The sequence below is a fragment of the Myotis davidii genome, unplaced genomic scaffold (genome assembly GCF_000327345.1).
Source record: "Myotis davidii unplaced genomic scaffold, ASM32734v1 scaffold494, whole genome shotgun sequence".
In the NCBI taxonomy this organism is placed as follows: Eukaryota; Metazoa; Chordata; class Mammalia; order Chiroptera; family Vespertilionidae; genus Myotis; species Myotis davidii.
In genome coordinates this window covers 1,288,678-1,305,360 of record NW_006285480.1, presented here as the reverse complement: position 1 = coordinate 1,305,360, position 16,683 = coordinate 1,288,678, and the positions used below count along the sequence as shown (strand labels likewise).

Sequence of the window (16,683 nt, the reverse complement as noted above, 5' to 3'; positions counted from 1 at the left end):
GTTAGGATTTTATGTATTCTAAATTTTAATACATATAAATAGACTGTGCTCCGTAAAAATTATGTCCATTTGATTTCTTTTATTTATTGATTGATTTTTTATTGTTAGTTAAGGTATTACAAATGTGTCCTCATCCCCCCCATTAACCCCCAACCTCCCCCAACCCCGCCCCACACACTCACGGTCCCATCCCCCTGTTTCCATTTGATTTCTATAAACAGATCATGAGAATACCAGTTGCCAGCATCAGCTACTATCTTAATTTTTCCAGTCTATCAAGTGTAAAACACTTTAATTTATTGTCTTAATTTGTTTCTTCCTTCTCATTATGGGAATTTCAAACATAATTAAGAGGTTTTTTTAATAGTAAAATAACCAGTAGATACAACCCTCAAAATTTAACATATTTGTGTCATTTATCAATGTGTGTGCTTATTGTTTTATAAATAATTTGCAAGTAGGTATAGATGTCATAGGAATTCACAACTAAAATTTTTAAATTTTCATCTTTTAAATGTAAGTCATTTTACCATTATTACCTTTGAGAAAGTCAAAAGTAATTCCCTAATATAATCCAATATCCAATTCAGATTCATATATTCCCAATTGTTTTCAAAAACTCCTTTAGAGCTCTTTTAAAAAACAAACAAGACCTAGATTCAAAAAAAGGGGACCTGCATAATATTTCTGATATACCTTTTTAGTCTAATTTAATATAGGTCATTTTTATGACATTGACTTTTTAAAAGAGTTCAAGACTATTGTCTTGTAGAAAGTCCCACTATTTGAGTTTGCCTGATTGCTTCCTCAGGTGTCATTTAACTTTTTCCTCTATTGTTAGTAATTTTATAGACAGGAAGTTAGACTTAAAGTCTGAGCTTGATTCAAATTACAGATTTTTGCAAAATATGTCATAGTGATGCTTGGTATGTTGCAATTGCAAAACATCAAGAGGCTTGTAATGTCCATTTGTCCAATTCTTAAATGCCAAGCTTTGTCATTTACCAATTACACTGGTGACCAACAGTGTAAAGACATATTTTTCCATTTTCATTGAATACCAATCTGTGGGGTCACACTTGGTCACTCTGAGAAGGTCCTATTCCAACAACCTTTTCCCTTCCTTATAATTTTAGCATCCATTAATTATCCTTGCCTAAAAGAATTATTTTATTGGGAGTTTCACTGATTTTTCTGATTGTATCTATTTATTAGCTTGCATTCCTCAATAAAGAACAGCTTCCTCTCATCAGATGGGGCTTAATTATCCTCCAGAAAGTCAGAATAATGTTTAATCCTTTCCTTGAATTACCAAGTTTTTGAGTAAGGAGTTATTATAATAATGATCTTCATTGGAAACAAAAGAGATTTTTTTCTCTTTCTTTTTTATTCTTCCTCAACATTTGAAATGTTTTGTAACTAAATCTATCAATCATTTCCTTTATGACTTCAAACTTTAGCTTATGCTTAGAATAGCCATCCATACCCCAAGATAATAAAACTGCAATATTTCTTCTGGCCTCTTATAACTTACTTTGTTAATATGTAAATATTTTAGTTACCTGAATTTTCTATAAGAAGAAAGTAGGGATCCAGCTTTTTAGCCTTTTCATAGACATACTGTGACCCTAAATTTTTATAGAGTTATATCGGTAGAGATAGAAATTGGTATTTAGTGTATCTGTTATATTATTCCACTGATCTGTCAGTACCTGCACCATTATTTTTTAATATATTTTTATTATTGATAGTGTTACAGATATTTCCATTTCCCACCCTTACCCCTCCACCTCCCAGTCCCTACCCACCCCTCCAGGTCTTCACTACCCTATTTCGCACGTCCATAGACTTTGCATATAAGTATATAAGTTCTTTGTTTTATCTCATCCACCCAACCATTATTTGTTTTTAATAGCACATTTATGAGCTCTAATAACTGAACAATAACCCAGAAAACAAACGCCCTTTAATTATATAAAAGAATTTGTTGTTTCCTGATTAAGAGGCACTTATATAATTTGACTATGATTATGCACTTTTCAAAAATGTTTATAATTGGATTCAGAAAAAAAATTCTGCCACCACAGACATGCAAATTATTTTTTTAAAGGATCAAATGAAAATGGTAGGTGTGAAAACTATGGCATAAGAAATGAAGATTTTTTTTTTGAAATGAAGAATTTATTAGATGTTTTTTTTAACAGTAAACTGGACACATCAGAGGAAAAAAATAAAAGGTATCCAAACTGAAAAACAAAGAAAAAAATGACTAAAAATAACTCCTAGTGGAGTCCAATATCTGTGGAATACTATAAATTAAACAATATATGTTTGGAGTTCCAGGAGGAAGAGGGAAGAGATAATAATACCAAAGGATATTTGTAAAGACAGTGACTGAGGGCTTCCCAAAATTGATGGTAGACATTAATCCATAGGTCTAAGAAGCTCAATGAACCCTAAATGGGATAAATACAAAGAAAACTACACCTAAGCATATCTTAATCAAATTGCTAAAAGATAAAGAACAAATCTTAAAAGAAGCTAAAAGAAGGACATATTTGGTATAGAGAATTATAATACAAATGAAAGCTAACTTCTCATAAGAAACATTAAAGCAAGAAGGTAAAATAATGATATTTTTAAAGTGCTAGAATAAAAAGAACAATTAATCTAGATTTCTACACCCAGTGAAAATATCCTTTATAATGTTGGTAAATCCCCTTCCCTGTGCCTCCTGAACAATTCAGCCCTTAAATTCATATTTTGAGGCAGAAATATGTAGGCTTCTATGGTGAAGGCAAGATGGGTTTAGTGGCCTAGTATGGGGTGTGAGAGCCCATAGGTAATCTCTATGTGCAGGGGAAACCAGAGATGGGATATCCAATTCTAAATAAAATAATTAGAGCATTCTTTGGGGGCACAACTCAATGGGGAAAGACAGAACTGTAGCAACAAGAGGAGGATATCCCCACTGAGAACTAGTTTTGTGTGGTGACAGAGCCTAAGCAGGGTGAGAAGGTGTCAAGACATAGAACAGCCTGATATGGGAAGTCAGAGGCAGAACAGGTCAAGAAGTGCAGACATATAAGTGAAAGGTGGCCCAGCAGAGGTACTAGAGCTAAAATAGGAGTGTCCAGGTGCCTGGTCAGTCCAGCAAGGTAAACCAGAGTCAAAGCTGGTAAGTCTTTGGAATGTCTACAAAGGGGGCCAGATAAGGATAAAGATGGAAGATTGATTACATACATGGAAACTGGACAGATAAGTAAAGATGAAAATCAGTTTCTCATTGTCAATGAAGATAATACAGAGGGAAAACTAGATATAAACAAATCTACAACTATGGTGGAAGATTTTAATAGCCCTTTCTTGAGTTGATAGAAAAAAAAATAGCGGGGGGGGGGGGGGGAAAGCATGTAAAGATATAAAAGACTGAACAACACACCTAAATAACTGGCCTAACCAACATTTTTAAAATACTATACACAACAACGGCAGAGTATACATTTGTTCCCACAATGCAAATGGGATATTTAGAAGACAGACCACATGTCTGGGCCAAAGAGCTGAATATGAAAGAAATAAAATCACAGATAACATAATCTAGTTTTAAACTACAAATCAATAATAATATAGTATCTAAAAAATACCCAAATTTTTAGAAATTGAGCAATACTTGGAAATAAGCCCTGGGTCAAAGAGAACTCTCAAAAAAAAGTAGGAAACATTTTTAATTGAATTTAAATGAAAACACAATTTGTAATTGTGTGATGGAGCTAAAATAGTGTTCAGAGGAAAATGTACAGCTCTAAATGTTTATACTAGACAAGACTAGATCTATAATATCAACAATAACAACACTGAGGTTAAGCTAGAAAAAGCAGCAAAAATTGAACCCCAAATAAGTACAGTATATAAAATAAAAACAAGATGAATAACACTGATAAACCACTTGGGCAAATGTTAAGAAACTTTTTATGTAAAGGGCCAGATAATGAATATTTTTTACTTGTAGGCAATATAGGATCTCTGTTGCATATTCTTTGTTTTTAAAAAATTTTTAAATGTTTTTATTTATTTCAAAGAGAAAGAGAGGGAGATGGGGAGGGAGAGAAAGATAAATATCAACAATGGAAGAGAATCATTGATCATCTGTTTCCTGCATGCCCCTTACTGGGGATCTAGTCTGAAACCCAGGCATGTGCCCTGATCAGGAATCAATCTGTGACCTCCTGGTACATGGGTTGAAGCTCAACCACTAAGCAACACCAGCCAGGCCCTTTGTTTTGTTTTTGTTTTCTAAAACTATTTTTAGTGCATATGTTATTTTTTTTTTAATGGTCCATGAGCCCTCTCAGAGACTGATTAAAAAAGAGACACACAGAGAGAGGGAAAAATTATTCTATAGAACATAAATCTAACAATGGATTTGTATCAGAATATGCAAAGAACTTCTTCAAATCACACACACACAAAAAAAAAAACAACAACAAAAAAACCCACCCATAAACAATCCAATTTAAAATGGACAAAATACTTGAATACACTACAAAATACCAGTAATACACATGGGCAATAAGCACATGGAAAGTTACTCAACATAATTTGTTATAACAAAAATGCAAATGAAATCTACAATGACATACCATTTTTCTTATTAGAAGGCCTAATTTTTTTTTAAACTAACACCACTAAATATTGGCACTGATGGGAATGTAAAACTGTACAACCATTTTTGCATACTATTTGGAAGTTAACCTTCTACCCTAGGACTCAGAAATTACACTCCCAGAATACCAAAACTAATTTATAGTGATGGGTGGGGATTGATTGGATAATAGCATAAGTAAACTTTTTTAGGGAAAGTAAATATTTTATATCTTCTTTTGGATGCTGATTATATGAGTGAATACACTTGTTAAAATGTGTCAAACTGAACAAGTAAGCTAAAATTTTGAACAAAAATGTCAGACAAAAACCAACACAATTCTATACATTTCCATTAGTTTCCAAAGAGAAACAAAATTAAACTATACTTTATAGTGATGCATTCTCAAGTATAAAATTATTAAAAGAAGGCAAGTGAGTAATTAATATAAAAGGCAAGAGGGGGGCTCTGTCTAGAATGAGAAGAGATGGTACTAGGTGGACTGTGAAAGGAGGGGCTGCCGGGGAGATTTTTGAATAATGAAAATATTCTACGTCTTGGCTTGGATGGTAGTTACATGACTCTTCCTTTTCCAATAATTTACTAACATGTTCATTTACATTTGTACTTCATGTGTGTTATATTTCACAAATTAAAAGTTTTAAAATGTTTTTAATTTCATTGTGAACACATAATCTCTTCTCTAACAGGAAATAGTAGTGAACAGCCCATTTATTCAGCTATTGAACTAAGCCCATATCACAACTGGCTAGATGAGATATATAATGTGAAGAAATAAAATCCACATAATTCTCAAGTTGAAAGTCCCTAGATCTTGTTTTAAAACTAGAAAAAAGAGATTCAGAAGATTAAATGATTCACATAATTATATTTCACTTGGCATTTTGGTATCTAAATTAAGTCCATATGTTTAAAAAGTATACAGATGAAAAATAAATCACAAAAAAATGAAAAGAAATAAAAATGTTCTTATTGACACAAACATGTAAAGCACATATTCTAATTTATGTCTTTCATAAAGCCTACAAAGATGGGTTCTGTGGGAAAAGAAATGTCTGGGCAGCCACAAGGAGATTAAGTCTCTTCTGCATACAAACAATCAGAGCTTTCCTTTTTTTCCCTTTTTAAAAAGAATAAATAAACCCAATGTAAATATTTTTAAAAATCACTGTGTAAATGCAACATAATTATGTTTAAACCACAGAAGGCAGGAAGGAAATTTAGAGTTATAGATTCCATGGTAACCTTTAATGCTATCCCTGTGTATGTTTTAAAAAAAGAGTCTTTATTACATGATCACATACCACTAGATCATGTAATAATCAGTTCAGCAAATGTTTATTTTACAATGTGTGGAAGAAAAATATTTTATAGAATAAATTGTAGGAAATTAGTACATTATTTAGGTAAATTGTTATCTAAAATTACTTAGAATCCTAGATATTTATCAAATATTAATAGACTTTATTATTACCTTCTAAAAAATATGAAATTTACTATTTTATAGGCAAGTACTTAGTAAATTTGAAAACTGACCTTTAGATCTTGAGATTATTTTGAAGTAATGAAAAGCTTAGGGCAGTAGAATGTTACCATATTTTGAATCATGTTTGCCAGGCATCTGTATATATAAAAGGCTAATACACTAAGTGTCCATCCGACCAGTCACTATGACACACACTGACCACCAGGGGGTAGACACTCAACACAGGAGCTGCCATGATGTGCACTATCCATATACAGAGAAATGGCACCGCAGACCTGGCGCCCACAAAGCAACACTTGGCTTACCCGAAGTGGGACACAGGCCCCACCATCACCCCAGAGCAATAGCCCAGTAAATCACAGCCGACACTGCCAAGACCCCATGGTGCAAAATGCAGCCCACAGCCCAGCCCAGCCCAAAAACAGTGGCTGTGGGCACCGGGTAATGATGTCACATAGCAACACCCAGCTTCCACTCCCTAGCGACAGGCCATTTAACAATAAACAGCACCACAGACCTGGCACCCACAAAGCAACACTCGGCTTCCCCCAAGTGGGATACAGGCCCAGCCACCACCCCAGAGCAACACCCCGTCAAATCACAGCCCATGCTGCCAAGACCCCATGGTGCAAAATGCAGCCCATAGCCCAGCCCAGCCTGAAATGGTCGCTTTGGGTACTAGGTAATGACATCACATAGCAACACACAGCTTTCTCTCCCTAAGGACTAGTCACTCCCACATGGCAGGCCAACGTCCCGAGGTCCCTCCCTCCCTCTGGCTGGCCGGCCCCAGTGCGCCCCAATCACAGGCCATACTGAGGGCCTTTCAATGTGCACAAATTTGTGCACTGGGTCTCTAGTTATGTATAAAAAAAAACCAGTAAAGACTGAAGTAATCCATGAAGATCCTTAAGTTCATAACAAATCCAAAAAGTCCTTATTATTGAAGCTGCTATAGGGTTCCTGACAACTCATATATTTTAAAATTGATTTTTTTCAAAAGGAAAAAGAAAGCATTTATCCTGTCTTTCCTTTATGAACTATAATTCTATGTAACTAGGTAGTTAGCAATAAACTCTGAAACAAACATAATAAAAGTATTAGAATATAAAGAAAAAATCTTCAAGGCCTTCAGATGTAAAAATCAAATACTTTACAAAGACAAAAGAATCAGACTAGCATTAGACTTTTTTACAAAGGTATGAAACAAGGCAATAATGAAGCAGCATTTTTTTAAGTTAATGAAAGTGATAACCAAGGATTTTATATCTAGCAAGGCTGTCCTCTGAGTGTTTATAGAAAAATAGCTTCACTGTGTATCCACATGTGCCTTTGCATAGCAAAGGAAACAACTGACAAAATGAAGAGGCAATCTGTGGAATGGGAGAAAATACCCACAAACCATATTTCTGACAAGGAGTTAATAATCACAATGTAGAAGGAATTCATATAACTCAATTAAAATAAACTAGACTAAAAAATGGGCAAGAATTCCAAGAAGGCTGCAGAGCAGGGATAAGTTATATTCACCTGCTCCCAGACCCAAGCTGGATTTACACCTAACTTATAAAGCAATCAACATGAAAAAAAAAAAAAAAACTGAAGGCTAGCTGAACCAAAATATTTTCACCAAGGATTTAAAGGTCACACAGAGACTGATAAGAAGGGCAGGGATGGGGAAAGGGCTGGCCCCCACTCCCATGTGCAGCAGCTGAGAGAGAAAAGAGTTTGCTAGAGACCCAGACACCAACCTTCCTAGGGTCTAGCATTCCTATTATTACAGCACTAATGTAGGGAGTTCATGGACTGATCCTCCAACTACTGGTGATGCTACTCTGCCATGCTCAGGTCCTGCAGAGAGGTCTCCTGGCTGCACCCAGCAAGAATCTTTGGGAGTTCTTTTTCTGGAGAAGCTCGTTGAGGAGACTCAGACAGTGACTGATCTGTGCAGCTTTGGAAAGGGGACCATTCTTGCCCACCTCAAGCACACAGGCAGCACCTCTTCCCCACCTGTTGAATCACCAGGTCTGCCCTCCACTCTGTGGCCCCACCCTGCTGAGTTCAGTTGTGTAGGGGGATCAGAGTACCCCGCACAGCTGGCACCTTTGCAATGCACGTCTCCCAGGGAGGCTTTAGTCCAGGAATCAGATGTGTAGGTGCTGGGTTGTGTAGCCACATCTTGGGGAACAGGGGGAGGGGCACGTGGGGAAGGGCACTCCTATCTCCCCTGCAAGCTCAGTCTGTACTCTCCCAGGAAGGGGAAGAAGTGCCTGCCCACTCCTACAGGCTTGTTGGCAACATCCCCAATAGGAGACAGTTTGTTGTTGTTTTTTTCTTCCATTCATTCATTTATTAATTCATTTGGCTTATATTTACTAAACACCTACTTTGTGCTGTGTACTTCTGGTACATGTATTATATATAGAAGGATTGTCAGGAACAAAGAAGTGCCTTAAGGAATTGAAGGCAGAAGCTAGCCAAAGTCTGAGGTCTCTCCAGAGTGGCTGCAACTAGGAGGATGCCATTGGGCAGCCATACTAGGATTCCTTGCTGAAGTCCCTGCATTCCCTTGATTTGCTTCTTATAACCCTGGCTGGTTTCCCAGTTCTGGAGTTTTGGCTGCAGCTCTTGATTGCAACATGGTACATGTGACCAGTGCTTCTGTATGACCTTCCAGTATTGACCTCTGTAGGGAATGTCACCTTTGTTGGTAAAATGGCCCCCAGTACCTAGCATTGGAAAAACTAGTGCTCTCTCTCCATGAGGGCCTCAGAGTGGGAGTGAGTGGCGCCCTCCTCCCCATTTTAGTGTCTGGCTAACCTGAGATTTTGTCTGTGCCTCCCAGAGCAGAGAAGAGACAAGACTGTTATATTCAAAAGGACTTCATTTAAGATTCAAGAATGACAAAAGAGAGCAGCAAAATGACCACTCAGAAACTAAACCTTCTCGTTGCTCTCAGGTGGTAGCAGCTCTTGTCTGTCCACCAGAGACTCTGTCAGGCCTTTCCTACTCCCTGACTCTCCATAGCAGTTTCACATTTATCCTCTGTCCTCTAGAGTCCTCCCCAAGATTCCTAGACCTCTCAAGTCCAGATGAGGCTCAGGCTCTCCCAGGATATACATCATCTTTGAGAATAAGTGATTGAGAGCTTTTGCTCTGGAATTCCAGCTCCCCCTCTTGCTAGCTGAATATTACTTAGGCTGTTTTCTCATCTGTTTAATGGGATGAGTCACATTTATCTCCTCTGGAATTAGTGAGGATTAAATTAGAGCATGCATGCAAAGTGCTCAGTAGAATGCTTGACACTTGGTAAATGCATGTGATCATACATGATAGGATAGACCTACCCTTCTAAGTGCCTACCCCATCTATGAGGACAATCCTTAGCTCTCCTGACCTCAGCATATCTATGACAGCTCTCTCCCCACAGATGAACTCCACAGAGGCCTGGGGTCTTTAATTTACAATTTTAATTGATACTATTTTTTAAGCAGCATAGAAAATAATGGTGTGTCTTATGTATATACCATCTTAAATCTCATAACTATGACAGCCCTCCCCATAAGTCAAGGCACTATTCTAAGCAATTTGTTAATTCATTGAATATTAACAACCACATTATTAGTTTTGTAGTTATTATCCTCCTTTTAAAGATAAGAAAACTGAAGCCCAGAGACATTAAATAACTCAAGGTCAAAGCACCAGGAAGTGGCAAAGCCAAGATTAGAAACCAAGCTGACAGACTGTGGAATCTGGGCTCTTAAGTGTTTGATACATTGCCAAATAGAACCTTCCTAGAAGGTGATCTTTTCTTTTTTGACATTTAATCATTTTTTATTTTTCAATTACAGTTGACATACAATATTATATTAGTTTCAGGTGTATACCCCAGTGAGTAGACATTATATAACTTACTAAGTGCTCATCCCAATAGGTTTTGTATCCACCTGACACCATACATAGTTATTAGAATACTAGAGGCCAAATGCACGAAATTCATGCACTGGAAGGGGGGAGGGTGTCCCTCAGCCCAGCCTGCACCCTCTCCAATCTGGGACCCCTCAAGGGATGTCCAACTGCCAGTTTAGGCCTGATCCCTATGGGGGTGGCCATCTTGTGCAATGGCGTGATGGTCAGTTTGCATTTTACCTCTTTATTATATAGGATTATTGGCTATATTTCCTATGCTATACTTTACATCCCATGACTATTCTGTAACAACTAATTTGTACTTCTTAATCCCTTCAACTTTTTCACCCATCCTTCCAAACCCTTTCCCACCTGGCAGCTGTCAAAATATTTTCTGTCTCTATGAGTCTTTTTCTTTTCTACTTGTTCCTTTATTTTGTTTGTTTTGTTTGTTTGTTTGTTTGTTTGATTTTAGTCCTCACTCAAGGAGTGAGGATATTTTTTTCCCATTGATTTTTAGCAAAAGTGGAAGGGAAGAAAGACAGAAAGGAGATAGAAAGAAACATTGATGTGAAAGAGACATATTGACTGGTTGCCTCCCATGTGTGCCTTGACCAGACCTGGGGAGGAGATCAAACCTGCAACCAACATACATGCCCTTCACTGGGAATCAAATCCTAGACTCTCCAAGGGGCAGGCTGATACTCTAACCCAAGGGTCCTCAAACTATGGCCTGCGGGCCACATGCAAATACAAATATTGTATTTGTTCCCGTTTTTTTTTTGTTTTACTTCAAAATAAAATATGTGTAGTGTGCATAGGAATTTGTTCATAGTTTTTTTAAAACTATAGTCTGGCCCTCCTACGGTCTGAGAGACAGTGAACTGGCCCCCTGTTTAAAAAGTTTGAGAACCCCCCTGCTCTAACCACTGAGAAATGCTGGCCAGGGCTTTATTTTGTTTTTTAGATTCAATTGTTACAGATATGTATTTATTGGCATTTTACTATTCATATTTTGTTTTAAGTTAACACATTTTATTTTATTATTATGTTTGTTAATCCTCATCTGAGGATATTTTTCCATTGATTTTTTTTTTAGAGAGAGAGTGGAAAGGAGGGGGAGAGACACAGAGAAAGAAACATCGATGTGAGACACATTGACTGGTTGCCTCCAGCACGTGCCCCTATGAGGGCCAGGGATCAAGCCTGCAACTGAGGCACGTAGCCTTACCCAGAATTGAAGCCAAGACCCTTCAGTCCATGGGCAAGCACTCTAATCACTGAGCCAAACCAGTCAGAGCTATTGTTTGTGTTTTTTATCTTTTATTTTCTTCTTCTTAAAGAATATTCTTTAACATTTCTGGCAGTACTGGTTTGGTGGTGATGAAATCTGTTAGCATTTTCTTGGAAGTTCTTTATCTGTCCTTCGACTCTAAATGATAGTTTTGCTGGGTAGAGTAATTTTGATTGTAGATTGTTGTTTTCCAACACTTTGAATATTTCTTGCCACTCCATTCTGGCCTGCAAAGTCTTTGTTGAGAAATCAGCTGGCAGTCTGATGGGAGCTCCCTTGTAGACAACTAACTGCTTTTCTCTTAATGCTTTTAAGATTCTCTCTTTGAGTTTATTCTTTTGCATTTTAATTGTGATGTGACTTGGTATGGGCCTTTGATTTCATCTTGTTTGGGACTCACTGCACTTCCTGAACTTGTATATCTTTCTGTCATTATGTTTTCCAAAGAGGTTTTTAATTTCTTGCTCTCGCTCTTCTCCTTCTAGCACCCCCATGATGCGAATGTTGGTATGCTTGAAGTTGTCCCAGTGATTCCTTACACTGTTCTCATTATTTTTAATCAATTTTTTCTTTTTGCTGTTCTGATTGGGTATTTTTTCTTCCTGATATTCCAAATTGCTAAATTAATCCTCAGCTTCATCTACTGTATAGTTGATTCCCTATAAATTATTCTTCATTTCCCTTAGTGTATCCTTCATTTCTGCCTGGTTCATTTTTATGGTTTCTATGGATTTTTCACTGTTGGACTTCTCACTAAGTTCCTGGAACATTCTTATAACCATTGTTTTGAACTTTATATCTGGCAGTTTGCTTGCCTCCATTTCATTTAGTTCTTTTTGGGGGGAGATTTCTCCTGTTCTTTCATTTGGGACTTGTTTCTTTGTATCTGCATTTTATCTGCTTCCCTAAGTTTATTTCTATGTACTAGGTAGAGCTGCTATGTCTCCCAGACTTAGTATAGTGGCCTCATGTAGTAGTTGTCCTATAAAGCCTGGTGACACAGCTTCCCCAGGCATGTGCCCTCACTGGGAATTGAACTGTGATCTCCTGGTTTATGGTCAATGCTCAACCACTGAGCAACATTTTCTGGGCAAGAAAACTATAGGCCAATATCTCTGATGAATATAGATGCTAAAATTCTAAACAAAATGTTAGCAAATCGAATACAATAATACATCAAAAATAATACATCATGATCAAGTGGGGCTCATTCTAGGGGCATAAGGATGGTTGAACATATGCAAATCAATCAAACTACAAAGCATTATAAAAAAGTGATTGAAAAAGACACACACACACACACACACACACACACACACACACACACAAATAACCTGGAAAAATATCCTGTGTTCGTGGATTGGAAGAATCAGCATCGTTAAAACAGCCATATTACCCAAAGCAATATACAGACTTGATGCAATCACCCTCAACATTCCAATGTCATTTTTTAAAAGAAATAGAGCAAAAATCACCAGATTTTTATGCAACCACAAAGCAACCCTGGGGGGGGGGGTAGAACTTAGCTGGAGGTATCACACTACCTGACTTTAAATTATACTACAGAGCTATGATGTTTTATAATGCAAAACTAGGTCTCTGATGGGAAATTCCTCACTTCTTCCAAGACCCATTCGCTCCTCTCATCTCTGCTCTCTATGAAACAAATGTCGGCTATGTATCTCATGACCATGACACTTACTTGGGGGAAAAGCTTGCAATCTGAAGAGGTACATGTTAGCTGTCAATATATTACACACAGGCTAATAATTCACAACATTTTGCATATGTTTTCACATTTAAGATTTGGAGTTGTGGCCATTTCCTTGCTTGGGATAAAATGATTATTTTCTACTTTTGTTCTTTATTGTAGTCCCCATATATTACCCGGAAGTTAAGCCTCATAAAATTCCACAAAATAGTTTTGTGTATTCACCAAAAAATATATATTTACTGCCATCTCATTTTCACCCCATTTTAAAATTACTTGTCTGTCATCCCAACTCAATCAAAATGTCCTTGAGGCCTGTTGTTTGTCACTGAGTCATTCTTTTTCTTTCATTACATTTTGTTGCTTCAAATCTAAGTTCCTTAAAGAATATTAAAATTCAAAAAAAATGTGTGTCATTTTCTCTGGCCTTTTCTTTAATGGAATCAACTGAAAAATCAATAAATATAACAGTTTACTTAATGTAACTGTTTAAAAGAGTTTCACCCAGTGGGTTTGGCTCAGCAGTTGAGCATCAACCCAGGAAACAAGAGTAGCAGGTTCGACTCCTGGTCAGGGCACATGCTTGGGTTGTAGGCTCCATCCCCATTAAGGGGCTTGCAGGAGGCAGCTGATCAATGATTCTCTTTCATCATTGATGTTTCTGTCTCTCTCTTCCTTTCCCTTTCTCTCTCTAAAATTAATAAAAACTTATTTTTTTTAAAAAAAAGAATATAACTAGACATTCATATGATAAAGCGATTACAGATGTGAGTCATGGATTTAATTAATCACTTCACTAGAAACACTGCCATCTTGGACTGAAGGGGACAGAGATGGGATGAAGTTAAGAATGGCTGGTTGACTTTTGTGAGTCTACAAGTCATGTCAATAGAGCTATTTACCAGTAAAAAATATGGTGCTATTTCTTCCACAGTCAGAATTCATGGGTCCAGAAATCAAAGTGTGGAAATGGGAGTGGCATTTACTTTTATCCCTAGTGACCTACTATCAAAATTTGTATTCCTGTCCTTATAATCTTATGCTTTGCTAATCTAGAGGTCTTAGTTCCAAAGGGAAGAATGTTTTCACCAGGAAACACAATAATGATGCCACTGAACTGGAAGTTAAGACTGCCACTTTGGCTTCTCATGCCTCTAAATCAACAGGCAAAGAAGAGAGTTACTATGCTGGCTGGGGTAATTGATCCTGATTACAAAGGGGAAATTGAACTGCTACTCCACAACAGGTATAAGGATGAATATATCTGGAATACAGGAGGTCCCTTAGAGTATCTCTTAGTATTACCATGCCCTGTGATTGAAGTCAAGAGGAAACCACAACAAACCCAATCCAGGCAGGACTAGTAAATGGCCCAGGCCTTCAAGAAGGAAGTCACCCCACCAGGTAAAGAACCACAACGAACTAAAGTTCTAGCTGAGGCTAAAGAGAATACAGAATGGGTAGTGAAAGAAGGTAGTTATAAATACCAGTGACAGCCATGTGACCAGTTATAGAAACGAGGACTATAATTATTAGAGTATTCCTTCCTATTTTGTTATAGTTATGTATGTGTGTATCTTTGTTTTCTGTCCACTCTTATCCTCTTGTCATGTAACATGAGATGTATTGACTTTATATCATAGTTTTTAAGTATTGTTAACTTTACATCACAATATTTAAGTTACAGGATATCAATAAGAATAAGCATTGCCAAAGGACTTTGTTTACTCTTCTGGGGAAATCATTAGTGAAATTTAGTTGTATGCAAGATAATTAGCAGAAGTATAATCTTGTTATCGTATTTATATAGCAATTGAGTGTGATTTAAGATGTGTGTATGGGTGCTGAGTTGACAAAGGGTGGATTTAGGATGACTCATTTTTATATGTCAACTTGACTGGGCTAAGTGATGCCCAGATATTTAGCCAAACATTATTCTTTATATTTCTGTGTAGGTGTTTTTTGGGATCAGATTAACATTATATTGGTAGATGTTGAGTAAAACAGATTATCATACATAATCAGTGGGCCTCATCTAATCAGTTGAGGGCTTTAATAAAACAAAGGCTAACCTTCCTGAGCAAGAAGAAATTCTGCCAGAAGACTGACTTTGAATTCACACTGCAATTCTTTCCTAATTCTCCAGTCAGCTGCTGCTAGCCTACTCCATCAGAATTTGGACCTGCCAAGCCTCCACAATAACATGAGTGAATTACTTAAAGTAAATCAATCTCAATCTTTCAGTCTCCCCCCTCTCTTCTTCTCTACACACACACACACACACACACACACACACACACACACACACACACACACACTGTTGGTTCTGATTCTCTGGGGAACCCTAATACAACAACATTGACTCATATGGGTTTCTCATCTTCTGGATATATAATCTTGCTATTGTTCTTAAATTGTACCATATTTAAGTCTTCCTAATTAGACTTTTTCTCAAGGACCAAGATCATAGCTTAATATCCTTTGTTTTTCCCCTCATCCATTCAATTTTTCCCCTCATCCATCCACTCGTTAGGTGCTCAATTGAAGCAAGAAGGATACAATGGAAATGCTACCTACAACTACCTAGGATCTCAGGTAATTAGATAATTCTTCCCTGGTATACAAAGAAAATATCTGATGATTAAAGTTTCTGCATGGGAAATTAATTACTGGGTATTTGAACTCCCAATATGCCCAGCCTCAGGCCTCCAGCTCATCCAATGGAACAATTTGGCTCTGTAAGTCATGATTTTGTAACTTTGTGGTTATTTATATGTAAACTCTCTTTACTTTTTCATCATTCAATTTTAAGTGATGACACTATTCCACGATTACCCGCGTGTTTCCCCTAACATTCTCAAACAAAAACTTTCAGGTTGTAGGGCCACTTACGCCATATTTTCGGGATCTACTGCACATGCACCAACTGCTTTTGTGACATTGACAAGAAGAGAATGGTTTATTCCAACGAGGAGGTTCACAAGTGGTTGAATGCCACTGCATTTCCGGACAATAACTCTGTTTTCATATTCTTGACAACATTCTCCCAGGGCGCCCACCACATTCACAAGAACTTCTTCGGGTTGATCAGTTAAAAGTCCCACTAAAGTTTCAATGGCTTTGTATTCCCGAAACCTAAATTCATCACAAGAAAAAGAGGTGGGAGGGAAAGAAAGAGGAGAACAATATTTTTTTAGGTATAAAGTTCTCTGATGATAATTAATAGTAATAATATTAATAAACATCCACTATATGTTCGTTTCATCCTTACAAAAACACTATAATGTAGATACTATTAAAATCCCCATTTTCAGGAAGTTAATCTGAAGCTTGGTAAATAGCATAACTAGCATCCACATCCACCCATCTGTGCCCTTAACCTCTGTACTATACAGCCTTTGAAACAACTACAACTTCTTCCAAATCTGAGTGGCAATGATTCCACTATGCTAAGGGCTGTTTCCCCATATTACAGAGACCACTTTACATAAACAAAGCAAAATAAGTCTATTTTGTGTCAATTGGACATGTGATTTTTGTTTAAGATAATCATCATGCTTGAGATAAGGAAAAGTTGCTTCAGAACATCCTTCATAGAGGGTGAGAACTCTAAAAAT

The 16,683-nt window shown here is 37.0% G+C and overlaps 1 protein-coding gene across 1 annotated transcript in view; it reads right to left on the bottom strand.

The window, feature by feature from the left end:
• LOC102762417 (armadillo repeat-containing protein 4-like) overlaps window positions 1–16,683 on the bottom strand; it is a gene marked incomplete at its 3' end in the record, with an annotated part of 121,372 nt that overhangs the window by 12,445 nt on the left and 92,244 nt on the right. The window contains 1 exon segment of the mRNA XM_015559050.1: window positions 15,959–16,201. Within this exon segment, the coding sequence (XP_015414536.1) occupies window positions 15,959–16,201 (243 nt within the window).